Source organism: Pistacia vera, unplaced genomic scaffold (assembly GCF_008641045.1).
Source record: "Pistacia vera cultivar Batoury unplaced genomic scaffold, PisVer_v2 Contig188, whole genome shotgun sequence".
NCBI classification, from domain to species: Eukaryota; Viridiplantae; Streptophyta; class Magnoliopsida; order Sapindales; family Anacardiaceae; genus Pistacia; species Pistacia vera.
The window spans coordinates 704,609-719,258 of record NW_022195981.1 but is presented as its reverse complement, the minus strand read 5'-3'; the positions used below and the strand labels follow the sequence as shown (position 1 = coordinate 719,258).

General features: G+C 43.1%; 2 protein-coding genes and 1 pseudogene across 2 annotated transcripts; all 3 read right to left on the bottom strand.

Moving 5' to 3' along the window:
• Positions 1-244: 244 nt before the first annotated feature.
• Positions 245-1,913, bottom strand: LOC116126985 (exocyst complex component EXO70E2-like). Its single transcript, XM_031412651.1, is given in 3 exon segments — positions 245-1,113; positions 1,116-1,353; positions 1,401-1,913. Coding segments are annotated over 3 exon segments (1,455 nt in total). The 3' UTR covers positions 245-409.
• Positions 1,914-2,804: 891 nt separating this feature from the next.
• On the bottom strand, positions 2,805-3,479 carry LOC116126984 (serine carboxypeptidase-like 25). Its single transcript, XM_031412650.1, has 3 exons — positions 3,440-3,479; positions 3,246-3,351; positions 2,805-2,903 (listed from the first exon to the last, which is right to left on the bottom strand). The coding sequence occupies exons 1-3, from the start codon at positions 3,472-3,474 to the stop codon at positions 2,805-2,807; spliced, it is 240 nt and encodes a 79-aa protein (XP_031268510.1). The 5' UTR covers positions 3,475-3,479.
• A 155-nt stretch (positions 3,480-3,634) lies between these two features.
• Positions 3,635-14,650, bottom strand: part of LOC116126941 — a 46,005-nt pseudogene continuing 34,989 nt past the window's right edge.

Sequence of the window (14,650 nt, the reverse complement as noted above, 5' to 3'; positions counted from 1 at the left end):
TAATCATTTGAAGCTATACCCAAAAGTTATAATGGACCGTAAACTATCACGTGGTGGTTCACTTGATAAACATTATCGTCTTCTAAACTAGTTGTAAAGAATTAATATTCTGTTATGTGTATATTTTAAGTGCATTTCCTGTTAATATCATGTTATTATAATAAATTAATGGATAATTATCATGTTACACATATAACATCTCTATTTTTCATGAAATTCTTGCTTAATAGAAAAACACTGCATATGAAAAATTTCAGTCATATAAGATTAAATAATCTGGAACTGAGAAAAGGAGTAGGGTGAAGAAATTGCACAAGAACCACCAGTCTATCAAATTACAAGAAGTTATTCCTCCATAAGTTCTTAGGAAAAAAAAATCACAAAGATTGATCTAGTTATTTTGCTACCATCACCTCCGGAATGGATTATGCAAGGATTTTGAGGATCCCTCAAAGAGATCTAACAAGTAATTCTGTAGATCATCAGCACTGTATTTAATGTGTTTGTCACTTATCCGATTCTTATGTCTACTCTCAAAAGTGCGGTAAGCTTGGATCACACTTTGAGATGTTGAAATTCGTAAATCTTCTCGAAGCTGAGCGTTTGGGATGAGCCATGTTGTTTGGGTTTTGTAGACCTCTTCAAATGCAAGATAGAAGTTCCTGAACCGCTCCTTGAGTTGGGTTGTCGAAACACCTCCTGAACTAGAATTCCCCTCCTCCTTCAATAAAGCGAGGATTGAGCTCCAAGTAGCTCTTTCATAGCCCATTGCATGCTGTTGAAATTTCCAGTTGTGCTTTCGAATCCAGCTATCACCAAAAATGGGCCTAAGTTCTGAATTCTTAACCTTTTGAGCCATGTAATGTATATTATTCATCAAAAAGAAGTGCTGCAATGAAATATCCTTGTACATCCTTGATTTATCATGAAGTTTGGATTCTAGAATTGAGGCAACTAATCGGTATCGGAGAGCCATTGGTGAAGAATTGCATGACGAACCTTCACTTGTGTCCTCCTCTTCCATATCTGTACTCATGTTAGATGATTGCGAACTACAATCCTCTTTAATATTGTTCTTCAAAAGCAAATTCAGGGTCTTACTGTAGTCAGATTCCTGATGTAATTCATCACATATTTGGTCAGACGGTGAATTCCTCCCCCTGCCAATGGGCTAGTTGATTTGCATGAAGAAATGGCATTCTCAAATTCCAGAAATGTTGATCTCACCGAATCACCCAATCTCCTCAAAACCTCATGATACTCGATTCTAACAGAAGAACCAACTTCATCAAAGTACATTCCATGTATATCTGGAAGAAGATCTGCTAGTACCTCATACATGTCAAGAAGGNTCTCACCACATTATATTTTTCATTTAATCCCATCAAGAATTGATGAACCTTTTCTTTTTCTTTCTCAACAGCAATTGCTTTGGCCGAACCGCAAGTGCAAGGCGGAATTTGAGAATAAGCGTTGTACTCATCCCAAAGTCCCTTAAGCTTTGTGTAATATGCAGCAATTGACATATCCTTCTGCTGCGTATTCACTATCTCAGTTCTTAGTTGATGCACTCTTGGTGCATTTCCTTGTGACAAACGTTCTTCAAGATTGACCCATATCTCCCTAGCTGTATCAAAAAAAACAACACTGTCATGAAGAGATGAGTCAAGAGAATTAAATATCCATGAGATAATCATGGAGTTGTTTTTGATCCATATTGCAAGATCTGCTGAATCTGGTTCTGGTCGTAGCAAAGTTCCATCAACAAAGCCAAACTTGTTCTTGGCAAGTAATGCATTGGACATGGCTCTTCGCCATGTTGGATAGTTATTTTCTTTGAGAAGACATGAAACTAGCACGATTCCCGGATTGTCAGATGGGTGTAAGACATATGGGGATGATAAATCATTCATGGTTTGTTTGGTGTTTGCGGTGATTGATTGGGTTTTTGCAGAAGAATGTTGGCTAGAATCATCAGACATGATGAGGAGAAGCATGCCCTAGATGGCCTGCTCTGATACTATATCAATTTTGTGTTAATTAGTTTATTTTATTAATCAACCAAAATTGGTTTATATAATACAGCAGTCCCTGACTATAAGGGAAATTACATGGAATAATCCCATTGACTTCGGGATTACAGAACAAGAAATTAAATCAACAAAATAAGAGGAAACAAAATCAAGATATACTAAGAAAGCAAATACAAAGAGATATGGAAAGTCAATATCTTCCTTTAAGTTTCTGTGAAACTTCTCTCCTTCCTCTGTTCTTAGTCTTTGTCTATTGATTATGGCCTTTTGATTCACTTGGGGTTGGGGAGGCCTCGTGGCTTTGACCATTTTCCTCTACGCGCATAAATACAAAGAAAATCACCATTTACCGTGATAACTTCTTGATTTCTACATGGGTGTTGACTGAGATTTTGATTAAAAAATTCAGACTTTAATTATATAAAAGGTGGGGGACAAATTGAGTCAAAACAAATTCATTCCGTGTTTTCCATTACCAAATTGTTTGAATAAAGTGATGAGATCATTTCAATGGTTTCCACTATAATTATTTCATTCAAAGAAATGGATTCATTCCAATTTTCTTAATTTCCTATTACATAAATCAAACTCTTTCTTTCCCTCTCTTTCTCTCTCTCTACTAACTTAACTTAATTTAATTTCTTTGTTCATAACAATAACATCAATTCAATACCAAAGACTTAGAATGAATTTTTTTTTTTCATTTTTCTTTGTTGTCCTTCTTCACCAAGACTTTGGAAGAGGTTCACCTCTCAAAAATGATTTGAATAGCTACAAAGCAGCCCTTGGCTTGAAGAGTGGCACCTCATGACCTGCCTCTCTCACCGTTGCAAATGTTAGCCCTTCATAAACTTCTGTCCATTCTCCCACCTTATCACCGAAAAAATAAAGAAAAAAGAAAAACGACCCCTTAACATACATTATAAACATATTTTTGTTATGTATATATATTATCAAATTTGTCTTTAAAGTACACGTTAAGATTTTTAGGTGAATTTTACTTTTTGTCAAATAATGGAGACCCTTATATTGAGAATTACAAAAGTCATAGGGGCGTGCATGGTTTGACCCTTGAGTTCAAACAATTTATATTCAATTTCTTGAAATATTCTGTAAAGGCCTAGAACTCAGGTAACCTGCCATATATGTTATGAGATATTATTATGACCAAATTAATTAATCAAAGAGATGAAGGCATAATTAGCTACTGACCTGCTTCTTAACATACCAAGGATACCCTGGAATTTTGGTTGTTAATTTCAGTTGTGCCAGAGAATACCTTGTTGCAGTAACTGGCACCACTGAGTCCACATCTCCACTGCAATTTTCAAAGAGAAAATGGTTAATTATAACTATATATATGGAGAACTAAAATGAAATTTTATAGTAAATACATAATTCCCAACCTGAAAACCCAAACTCTCAATCCACCAGCTATCATTTGTCTATAAATGGGAAGAACTGATACATCTGTGTCTTCAAATAACACGAAATTTATTTAAAAAGTGTTAAATAAATAAGGACCCCTTCTTGATTTAAGCTCTCTGTCAATTTTTAAAGATTGTATTTACGATCACCTGCAAGCAGTCCACTTATAAGGAATGTTGGTTATGTTAGCATGGAGGGCTTTTTACACATCAGGCCTGTTGTAATAAATCTCGGCATACTTTTCTGTACAAGGATCATAGCCTGATATCTGCCTCAAAATCTGACAAAGCTGTGATTTTATATTTTATTAACACTGAAGGAGGGAGGTGAAAAATGAGGTCAAAGATAGATAAGGTTTATTCATTCAAATTTAAATTTTTGCGAAAGCAAGCTGAACTGTTGGGGAATGAACTGTTCATTTTTCTTTCTTGCAAGCAATTGTTAGAGAATATGAATATTATTAGGGGTGAGCATGAAAATAGGTTCTATGGCAGTTTTCTTGAGTGCTAAAGCTCTTTCTTTAAATTTTTCATCACCAACCACTTGATCTATCTTACTTTTAATTTCTTCTCGTGTAATGATTCCACTTTCGTCTCTTTTAAACCGCAATCCCACCTTCCAAACATCACAAATGTAGCTCTCATCGATGAACTGGTCAGCAAAGTATGGCCAACATATATAAGAAAGGAAGCCCATTGCTTAAACCTTCCATGGTTGAATTCCAACAGCAATGGCTAACGAAGCAGGCAATGGAAGGGTGACTCAAAACCCTCTGTTGCGGCGCCCAACCCACCATTTTCCCACGATTGGCTACCCTTTCTTCAAACCCAACTGGGAAGGCTTCATTGGCACCATCAGTTATGTCTGGCCTAACAACCCACAGGAATGGCTTGTTGGAGAGTTCAAGTCCTAGTGCCAACTCTTGGAATTGGATCTTGTCTATAACTGTGAAGCTGCCAAATGCAACATAAATGACTGAGTAAGGCAATTGTTGATCAAGCCATTCCAAGCACGCTGAGTCTTCTTGCCAGAAGTATCCTGTTGAATTTCCTTGTCGGTTGCTTGCCAAAAGAGGTCCTATTGGAAGCATATTTGGAGCCAAGTTGAATGCTTCAGGTTCACAGCCATAGGTTGAGTTGCCAATAAGGGTGTCTGCAACTTTCACAGCTTCTGTGGTCTTCCATAAATAGTCAAAGAGTATCTTTTGGGCTACGCCGCCACCAATGTTTGCCCAAATAAAGTTTATACTATTGATTTCAGGCATGTTGGGTGCAAACTGAATCATTTGTTTCTTGAGCGAAGTCCCTAGAAACAAATTGTACACAAAAGAGAATGATTCAGTGACTTTTAACTTGCAAAAAGTTTACAGAGGAAGATGGAACAGGGTAGAAACGAGTTAGAGCGTGTTACCATTACTGTCAATTATTCCATCATCAATCATCTTTGGAATATTGTAAAAGAAAGCCAGAGTAGCGATTGATGCAGGCTATTGATGCGTGATTTTGACACCAACTAATCGATACGTGCGTAACGTTGATTGGTCAAGAGACGCACGTGATTATGGATAATATGTAGAGTAAATGTAACAATGAGAGCTTTTTAAAGTGGTTCAGATGTTAAGGTAGCAAGTCCTACGTCCACTGATTGTTGTATTAAGATCGTGGGTCAGGTCGCAACAGCGGACTGACTTACAAAATGATTAAGGAAAAGTCAATACAAAGATACAAGAGAGAGAGAGAGAGAGAGAGAGAGAGAGAGAGAGAGAGAGAGAGAGAGAGAGAGAGAGAAAGCTAGTTTGGAGTGTAAAAAGGCCGAATCCCCTCAATGAAGGGGTCTTTCTTTTTTATAGCGAGATGAGTGCAAATAATCATCATTAAATCCGTGACTTGGTATGAATGTCAGGACTAAATCCGGCTTTACGTCACATTGGCCAACTTCCAAGCTGATTTCATGCGATTTGGAGCAGGGAGTGGACACGTGGGAGCTCCACGGCGTCTGGCAGGCCTAACGTGCGCTTACCATTCTGACGGGAGCAAGTCACATCCCGTCACGTGATTTCCCATGTCAGCCTTTGATTTCCCAGGCATAACAGAAGTCCCCTAGTTTTTAAGGTTTGAGGATCAAACCTTGGAAACTAAGTCATGCCGCGATTGGAGGTTCTGACCATTCTGACCTGAATGAAAGGAGCTCAGAATAGGACCTTTTGTGAACATGACCTTGCGCAAACCTCGTCCGAATGACCTGACATCCATCGCCCAAGCGTCCTGGCTTCATCGGGCGTTCCTTATCGTGCCTTAAAGATGGAGATTTAATGAGGTCGTTTCTGCGTTGACAGGCGCATTGTGTGTGTCAGGCATCTGCCAAGTGCATTAAATGCGTTGTGTGCTGACGCGTTAATGCTTTGGCAGAGCATTAATTGCATGACACGCCTAAAACGACAACCCTCATCTCAACAATAAATGCGGCTTGGGGCGCATTTAATGCGGAGAGAGAGAAAGGCATCGTTTTGATTCTGAGGGGTGGTAAACGACAGTTCGTAGTCCATATAAAAACCCAGATTTTTCAGATGAGTCCACCAGAACCCCATTTGCCTCGGGTGAAAACTCTCTACAAACCGGAAGCCTTTCTTTTCCGATTGACGTCCCTCCGATACCTGAAGCAAGAACCGTTCACGATTACATCCCCCAAAAGGTAAGGATTTTGGTTCTTTTCTCCTTTTTTTTTTTTTTTTTTTTTTTTTTTTGCGATGCAATGGCGTTGGGTCATCTGATGTTTCGTCAGAGAAGCGACGCTGGAGTTGGATTCTTGCCGTGAATGGCGGCTTGAGCTACAGTTAGGTTTTAGGGAATTTGCTCCAAGCCGCCGTACGGGGCGACGTACGATGGCTAAAATGACCTTCTGTCTGTCGGTGTTGCAGACTGCAGAATGGAACCCTCAGCGTCCAGATCTGAAGAAGGAGCCGGTTCGTCTTCGCGGGATGTTCTCGTGGATGAATCCCTTGAGGTCTTCTCGGTTCTCACCCGAGAAGAGCTCGAGAGGATAAAGAAACAATTTGACGTCCACACAGAGGTGTTCCTCGATGACACCCGGTCATCGCGGCATCCTTCTGATGGCCTGGCTGCGATCTCCGAAGAGATCTTCAAGGGTGGGGGACGATTCCTTTCCACCCTTTTATTAGGTCGGTCCTGGATCACTTCGGAATTGCACCAATGCAATTAACGTCAAATGCATATGTCATCATTGTTGCGATGTACATCACGTGCCGTGAGAGCAGCTTGGGCGAGCTAACAGCGGTGGAGCTCAACTGTTCGTATTACCTCAAAAGGAGTAAGGACAAAGACTCCTATTACTTGTCTCGGCGATCTACCATAGCCGAAGGGATACATAGCTATCCCAGCAATGCGGGGGCCTACGAGACGAAATTCTTCTTCTTCTGCTACGACAGCTACTGCCACTTTCAGAAACCAAGTAGGTCCCTCTTCGCTGGATTCATTTACTATGCGCTCGATTTTTCTAACGACTTGCACTATTTTGCAGTTAACAAGACGACCAGCTTGGACCTGCTCACCGACCCGGATAGGATCGTGTCTTTTGGGGTTCTCCCTGAAGAAAGTCGGGATGCGAGGAAGCTTGTAACAACCGCAAACTTGCGGAAGTACAGTTTTTTCAGCCACCGCGCGTCTTTAGAGTCCCCAGAATGTAAGTTGGACACTGATTCCTTTCTGGTCGTAGAATAATTTTTATTTAGTTATTAATGTACTTGCATACAACGACCATGCCTCCGAAAGAGTCCAAGTAGTCACGGCGAGCACCATTCAACTTCCCTCGATCGAGGAGAGGGCGACCGAAGCTACTCGCCCCACAGCGGTACAACTGGTGCGAATTGCCGTGCCTTCCCAGTCCCGTCGTGAGGAAGAATCGACCAGCACAGAACAGGTTGTTCAGCCACCACTTTCTCGTCCGAGGCGGAAGGCTCTGGCCTAGCGGTCGAAGAAGAGGAAGCAGATTCAGGCCGAAGAGTCAGAAACTGAATCTGAGGAGGAGCCACTAATGTCGCGACGGGACATCAGAAGGAGGTCTGGCAAGGAGCCCGTAGACGAGACGGTTGCTGCCAACAAGGTGAAGGGCACATGATAAGCATATTTTACACTATGATTTTGCATTGAATTTTGATAGGATTTAGGATACTTTTCATACAATTTGGGCCATAATTGCTACCTAATTCTATTAATTTGTCTTTGTAGGCCTAAACGATGATTTTTAGCATAAATGACAGTTTTGAGCGTAAATTGTGTAACTTGAGCTTGAAAACTCGGAATGACCTGAATTTAGAAGCTTTGGAAAGCTAAGAAGAATAGCTGCAACGTTCTTGTTTTGGGATTTTCCTAATTCTGACTGGACAAATGTGAAAACTTGGCTTGAAGTCGTGAAAAGTACGCTCGGAACTGAAGAAAAATGTCTTTGGACGTGCTTCAGTATTTCTGCCATAACTTGAGCTGTAGACCTCGGATTGTGCTGATTCTTAAACGACCAGAAATATAATTCAAAGGGATACAATTCATATGTTTAATACTTTTCCAGATTCGAACTCTATCATGCTCAAATTTGGCCTGGAAGTCTTGCTCGGGCTTCATCCTTAAGTGAGAGAGGTATAAATTAGAGCGAAAAGGAAGAGAAAAGAGGCTTGGTTCGTGATTTGGGAGGCAGCTCATGGAAGGAGAAGATTATTGAAGATTTGGGCTTCAAATTAGAGAAGATTTCTCCATCTTTTGCTTGCTTTTCAATGATGAATCTTGATTCAGTTTGTTTTTGTTGTTTTATTTCGTTTTTGAGTATGAACTGAGTTGTTTAGCTAGGGTTTGATGTAATCTTGATACAATGATTCAAATTTATATGGATTGAATTACTTTGAGTTTTAATTTCATGATTGAGTGTTTATCTCTTTGCTTAATGTCTTTTGGATGCTTGATCACCATTCAAATGTGTGTTGTTCACAATGAGACTGAGAAGTGATTTGTGATTGTGCCTCTTGGGATAAATACCATAGATTAGCAAACGCTAGAGATAGGTTTAGCGATCTATGAAATCTAGATAGAATTCCACAAAGCTTAAAATCCTTTGAACTATTAATCTTCATTTTGTTGGGTGCGGAAGCTTAATAGGGATAAGTAGGGAAATGTAGCATGAGAATGTATGTTTTACAACTTAGGGAATTCGATTTTCAATCAAGGAATTAGAACTTGGGTAATAGATTCTATGATTTGGGTTAGCGTATTTAGGTGAATTCAACACCCTAGCATTTGTTTTAGAATTGTTTAATTAGTTAAGTTGTTGGGTTTTGCATTTGTATTTGGTTTGTTAATCATCCATCAATCCAATTTATTGTTGCTTCAATTAGGACTTTAACTAGAAAAATCGGTACTTAGTAACACTATCCTCGTGGGAACGATACTCACTCATCACTTTATTACTTAGTGCGACTAGTATACTTGCTACATTTGCATGTTATAGTAAACACGCATCAACACACCAATACTGGATTCGTTGGGGAGTCTGCCCGAATACTTACAGCCGATAGTCTACTCTCCACTTGAGTGTGGGTTATTGGAGTCATACGATGAGTTCGCTCATACGGGCGACGACCTGATGACCACGTCGTTCCAACATCTAAGCAAGGTAAACGAACTGTTCTTGAATTTGTCAGCCATTTTCATTTTAACTCACTTTTTGTTTGCAGGCTCTGCTCGCCATGAGGATGTCTATGGAGAAAGATCAGCTGGGGGCCGCGAAGGGGGAAAATGATCTGAAATAGGAGATCGCGAAGCTCAAACAGAGCCTGCAGGACGCCGAAGCACAAAGAGCGATGTCTGACGAGGTAGCGAATAGATATTTGAACCAAAAGATGGCCGCTATGCGTACAGTCGACTTTCAAAAGACGGAGCTTGAGCGACGCGCGGAGGAAGTGAAAGAGCTTCAGAGAACAACCGCTAGACTCTCTAAAGAGGTCGAGAAAGACCAGGAGCTCCGGACGACCTTAATACGGGCTCAGCGAGCAGAACAAGAGAGGGAGGCCTCCGAAAAGGGAAGGCTAGCTCTTGAGGCCGAACTTCAGGAGAGTAAGGGAAAAGTTGCTTCCTTGACTGAAGAAATGCGGATCCAGTCAAAGGAGCTCGAGGATAAGGCTGCCGACTGGGCGATTGGGTCCATTTATACCCTGCGACCGAAGAACCTAGATATGGATATGTTCGACCTCCCAAGGGAGTGGCAAGAGACCTTGCAGATCTTGGCGAGGGAAGATGATCGAGCAGGAGCAGTAGCCCCGAGGGTCCGACCAGGCAGGGGGTTCGAGTCTTACCTCGCAGGATCCCTCCACCGACCAGGCATAGTATGATGAGACCGACTCCATAGGAGTTAATAGGGTCTTAACAATTTTTGTTGTACATAACTGACACTTTAGTTTCAATTTATGTTCGCTTAATCATACATGAGTGCAGTTTACAGTTCAATTTGTTTACATAGGCAATATTACATGCGAATTGTTACAAGCGAACAGGATAATATTTTACAATAAAAAGGAAACTAACAAAATTAAAACCTAATTTGCAATGAGAGTTGAGTTCGAGATTACTGATAGTATGGCCGGAGGTGCTCGGCATTCCAAGCTCGGGGTACTTTGGAACCGTTCAGCCTTTTGAGATGGTAAGTCCTCAGTCTGATCACCTTGTCGACCTGGTACGAACCTTCCCAGTTTGGTCCTAATACTCCCGCGCTTGGCTCCCTAGTTCTGAGGAGAACTTCTTTTAGCACAAGGTCACCGACCTGGAAGTCTCTTCGCTTGACCTTTGAATCGAAGAATCTCTTCGCACGTTGTTGGTATGCTGCTATCCTTGGCGAAGCCTTGTTGCGGTGCTCCTCAACAAGATCCAGACTTGCTCTCATAAGTGCTTTGTTTTTAACCTCATCATACAAGTCTCTCCGAAGAGAACTAGTTCCTACCTCTATAGGAATCATTGCTTCGCAGCCATAGGCTACTAAAAAGGGTGTTTCTGAGGTGGAGGTTCTCAGAGTTGTCCTGTATGCCCATAAGACTTCGGGGAGATCGTCAGCCCAATTTCCTTTGGCTGTCCCAAGTTTGGCCTTTAGAGTGTGTTTGATGGTCTTGTTGACAGCTTCGACTTGGCCATTTGCTTGTGGTCTGGCGACTGAGGCAAATTTTTTATGGATGCCCAACTCGTCGCAGAACTGCTTGAACTCCTCGTTATCAAATTGCTTTCCATTATCCGAGATGAGGTGTGGGGAATTCTGTAGCGGCACACTATATTCTTGAAAACGAAGTCTTTCAGCTTTTTGGTCGTGATCGCGACCACGGCATACTTGACTTCTCCTTTTTCGACTGGCATGGGACTGATATGGTCGATCCCCCACATGGAAAATGGCCAGGGGCTAGACATCGTTATCAGCTCGTGAGAGGGGGCTTGCGGAATGTTCGCGAACCGTTGACACTTGTCACATTTCTTGACAAAATTGTGCGTATCTTTTTAGATCCGGGGCCAATAATACCCTTGACGAACAACCTTGTTCGTAAGAGATCGAGCAGTTGTGTGATTACCGTAGATACCTTCGTGAATTTCCCTCATGATATAGTCTGCTTCTTCACTGGTTACACATCGGAGAAAAGGGGCACTGAATCCTCTCCTGTACAGCTGATCCCTGATGAGTGTGTAATGAGCAGATCTTGCTCGCAGGACCCTCGCCTCGACCTTGTCGTCTGGCAAGGTCCCATCCTTGAGGTAATGGAAAATGGGAGTCATCCAGGAGTCCGGTTGAGTCACATTTATGGCCTATTTAGTTGAACTGATAGTTGAAGCATCGACGAACCGAATAGGAATGCTATCTGGAGCTTCTGAATCTAATGATAAGGCTATCTTTGCTAGGGCATCCGCTATAGAATTGTTATCTTTGGGAATATGAGTGATTTCAAAGTGTTTGAACGACCCAAGAGCAGCCTTAACTTCTTTCAGATAGTGGACCATATTTTCTTCCTTGGCTTAATATTCCCCCAAAATTTGGTTGACGACCAGTATGGAGTCACTGTAAACACCGATCGCGGTTGCACCCATTTCTTTGGCCAGCTGCAACCCGGTGAGCAGGGCTTCATACTCAACCTCATTGTTGGTCGCTTTAAACCCGAACCAGAGAATACCATGAATTTGAGCCCCTTCGGGGCTTACAAGGAGAAGACCTGCACCGGCCCTTTTTCTGTTTAATGAGTCGTCGACATAAAGGTTCCAGGTCAACAGGTTCCGAATACTTTCCCGAATGGCTTCGCCAGGCTGTTGCTCGCTTGGAAGATAGGAAAATTCTGAGATGAAGTCAGCAACAGCTTGCCCTTTGATGGTCGACCTAGGCTTGTACTTCAGGTTGAACTGGCTTACTTCCATGGCCCATTTGAGCAGTTTACCCAAGGCTTTTGGTTTCTGGAGGATCTGTCTGAGGGGGTAATTAGTCATTACATGGATCGTATGGGCGTGGAAGTAAGGTCGTAGCTTTCTGGATGCGATCACAAAGCATAGGCTAGTCGCTCCATTTTCGGATACCGCATCTTGGCATCCATCAGACGCTTGCTCGCATAATACACTGGCCATTATGCCTTTTCCTCTTCCCGTACTAGAGCTGCACTGACCGCGAACTGAGAGACGGACAGGTAGAGGAGTAGGATTTCTTGTGGAAGAGGCTTAGAGAGGAGAGGTGGCTTCCTGAGGTGTTCTTTTATACTCTGGAACGCCTGTTCGCATTCGGGAATCCATTCAAATTTCTTATTGGCCTTCAGAACATTGAAAAATGGCAAGCAGCGATCTGTCAGCCTCGATATGAAGCGACTAAGTGTTGTTATTCGCCCATTTAGACTCATGACCTGTTTTTTGCTGGTCGGGCTCTCCATATCGAGCAGAGCTTGAATCTTCTCGGGGTTTATCTCTATCCCTCACTGATTAACCATGTACCCCAGGAACTTTCCTAACGATACCCCGAATGGACACTTGAGAGGATTCAGCTTCATTCTGTACTGTCGAAGGATGTCAAACATCTCGGCGAGATGCGCAATGTGTTCTAAGGCGACCTGGGATTTGACCAGCATGTCATCCACATAGACCTCCATTGTTTTTCTGATCTGGTCGGAGAACATTCGGTTAACCAACCTCTGGTAGGTCGCGCCAACATTCTTGAGGCCAAAAGGCATAACTTTGTAACAATACAGCCCCCGGTCTGTAATGAAAGATGTATGCTCCTCGTCTGGCCCATACATCGAGATTTGATTGTATCCCGAGTATGCATCCATGAAACTTAGCAGCTCGGCAGAGGGAAGTTATCTTTTGGGCAAGCCTTGTTGAGGTCGCTGAAATCAACGCAGGTCCACCACTTGCCGTTTGGTTTCTTTACCAGGACCGGGTTGGCAACCTAGGTCGGGTAGAGTGCCTCTCGGATGGACCCATTAAGGAGGAGGTTTTCTACTTCCGATTTCAATGCAGCATACCGCTCCGGATATATTGCTCTTCTTTTCTAGCGAACCGGCTTGGTCTCACTGTTGACGTTTAATGTATAGCAAATAATGTCCGGGCTGATCCCGACCATATCTGCATACGACTAGGCAAACACATCAATGTTCTCTCTTAAGAAGCTTATCAGTTCGGACGCGAGCTGAGGGTTGAGACTGCTCTCAATCCTTAACACTCGGCTTGGCTCATTCGGGTCAACCGATACTTCAGCAAGTTCCCAACTGGGCCACTGGAAGGGATTTCCTGAATCCGAGGATCTATGTCATCCTCTATTGGGCTAGGCTCGGCTCAATCCTGCTGATCGCCATAGCCTGTCGGGGTGCACTTCACGGAATGCCCTTTCCTTTACTTGCCATCTGCATCGCTTTTATGTAGCAGTCGCGAGATGCGCTTTGTGATCCGCTCACTTTCCCTATCCCTGTTGGGGTGGGGAACTTCATTTTGAGATGGTATATGGAAGTGACCGACTTGAAGCTTTTTAGTAGAGGTCGCCCCAGAATCCCGTTGAAGGCGGACGGGCAATCCACTACTAAGAACTCAGTTATCTTAGTTACCTCGTCATAGTCACCCAGCATGACCGGGAGTTGGATCGTCCTTTTGGGGATCAAGTGGTCCCCTGTAAAGCCATAGAGGGGGATCGAGGCGGGCTTCAGGTCGGTCTCGTTCAGGTTCATTCTTTCGAAAGCGGTCTGGAACAGAATGTTCACAGTGCTCCCATTCTCCACAAGCATTCTGTGGATGTTATGGCGCCCTATGAGGGGCATGATCACAAGGGCGTCGTCGTGAGGATGGTGCAGGCGAGCTGCTTCTTTTTCGCAGAAGGCGATCAACTGCTCCTTTCGAGCCTTTTGTGGTCGCTGCGATGTGTTCATTACTCTAATCAGGTCGTGATATGTTTCGCGAGCATACCTTTCCTGCGCACCTCGCGTGTTTCCCACGAGGTGCAGTCCTCTGAAGATTATGTTTACACTACTGTATCTACTGCGATTACGACGCTTTTTCTTCTGCTCCTCTTGGTTCTCTTTTGGAGTAGAGTCATCAATATACTCTTTGAAGTGCCATTTCTTGATGAGCTCTTCGATTGCCTGCCTTAGAGCTCGGCATTCATCGGTGTGATGCCCATTGTCCCTATGGAAACGATAGTATTTTTTGCTGTTTTTGGCAGTAGCAGGGGTTTTTATGGGTTCTGGCTCACAGAGCAGGCTGGCCTCCTCGGATTTGTCAAGAATGACTGATATGAACACATTCAGCGGAGTGTATTGGATTCTGTTGCGGTCGCGACGAGGAATAGTGGCGTAGGACTTTTTGTGCTCGTAGCGGGGTTTCTTCCCTTTTTGTTGATCGTCAGTGTCTCCTTTGCGATCAGCTCTCCTACTTCCCCCCCCCCCCCCCCCCCCCCCCCCCCCCCCCCCCGACCAGACCACACTGCTCGAAGTTCCATGATCGCGACGGCTGAGTGCCGCCAATGAATTCTCTATTTGGAGATATTTTTCTGCAAGGTTGTAAAACCTGGTGAGGGAAACATCGTCCTCGGCTTGTAATTCTTTCCACAGGTCAGTTTGCGGGCGAACTCCAGTTATATGAGTTTGGATGGACTCTTCAGGGGCGTGAGCCACCTGTTGAGTTCCCTGTGGA

Coding starts and splice junctions, on each gene's coding strand:
- LOC116126984 (XM_031412650.1), bottom strand. CDS start 3,474: ATGATAGCTGGTGGATTGAGAGTTTGGGTTTTCAG. Junction 3,352..3,439: donor TTGAGAGTTTGGGTTTTCAG/GTTGGGAATTAT, acceptor TGAAAATTGCAG/TGGAGATGTGGACTCAGTGG. Junction 2,904..3,245: donor CTTGGTATGTTAAGAAGCAG/GTCAGTAGCTAA, acceptor TTCGGTGATAAG/GTGGGAGAATGGACAGAAGT.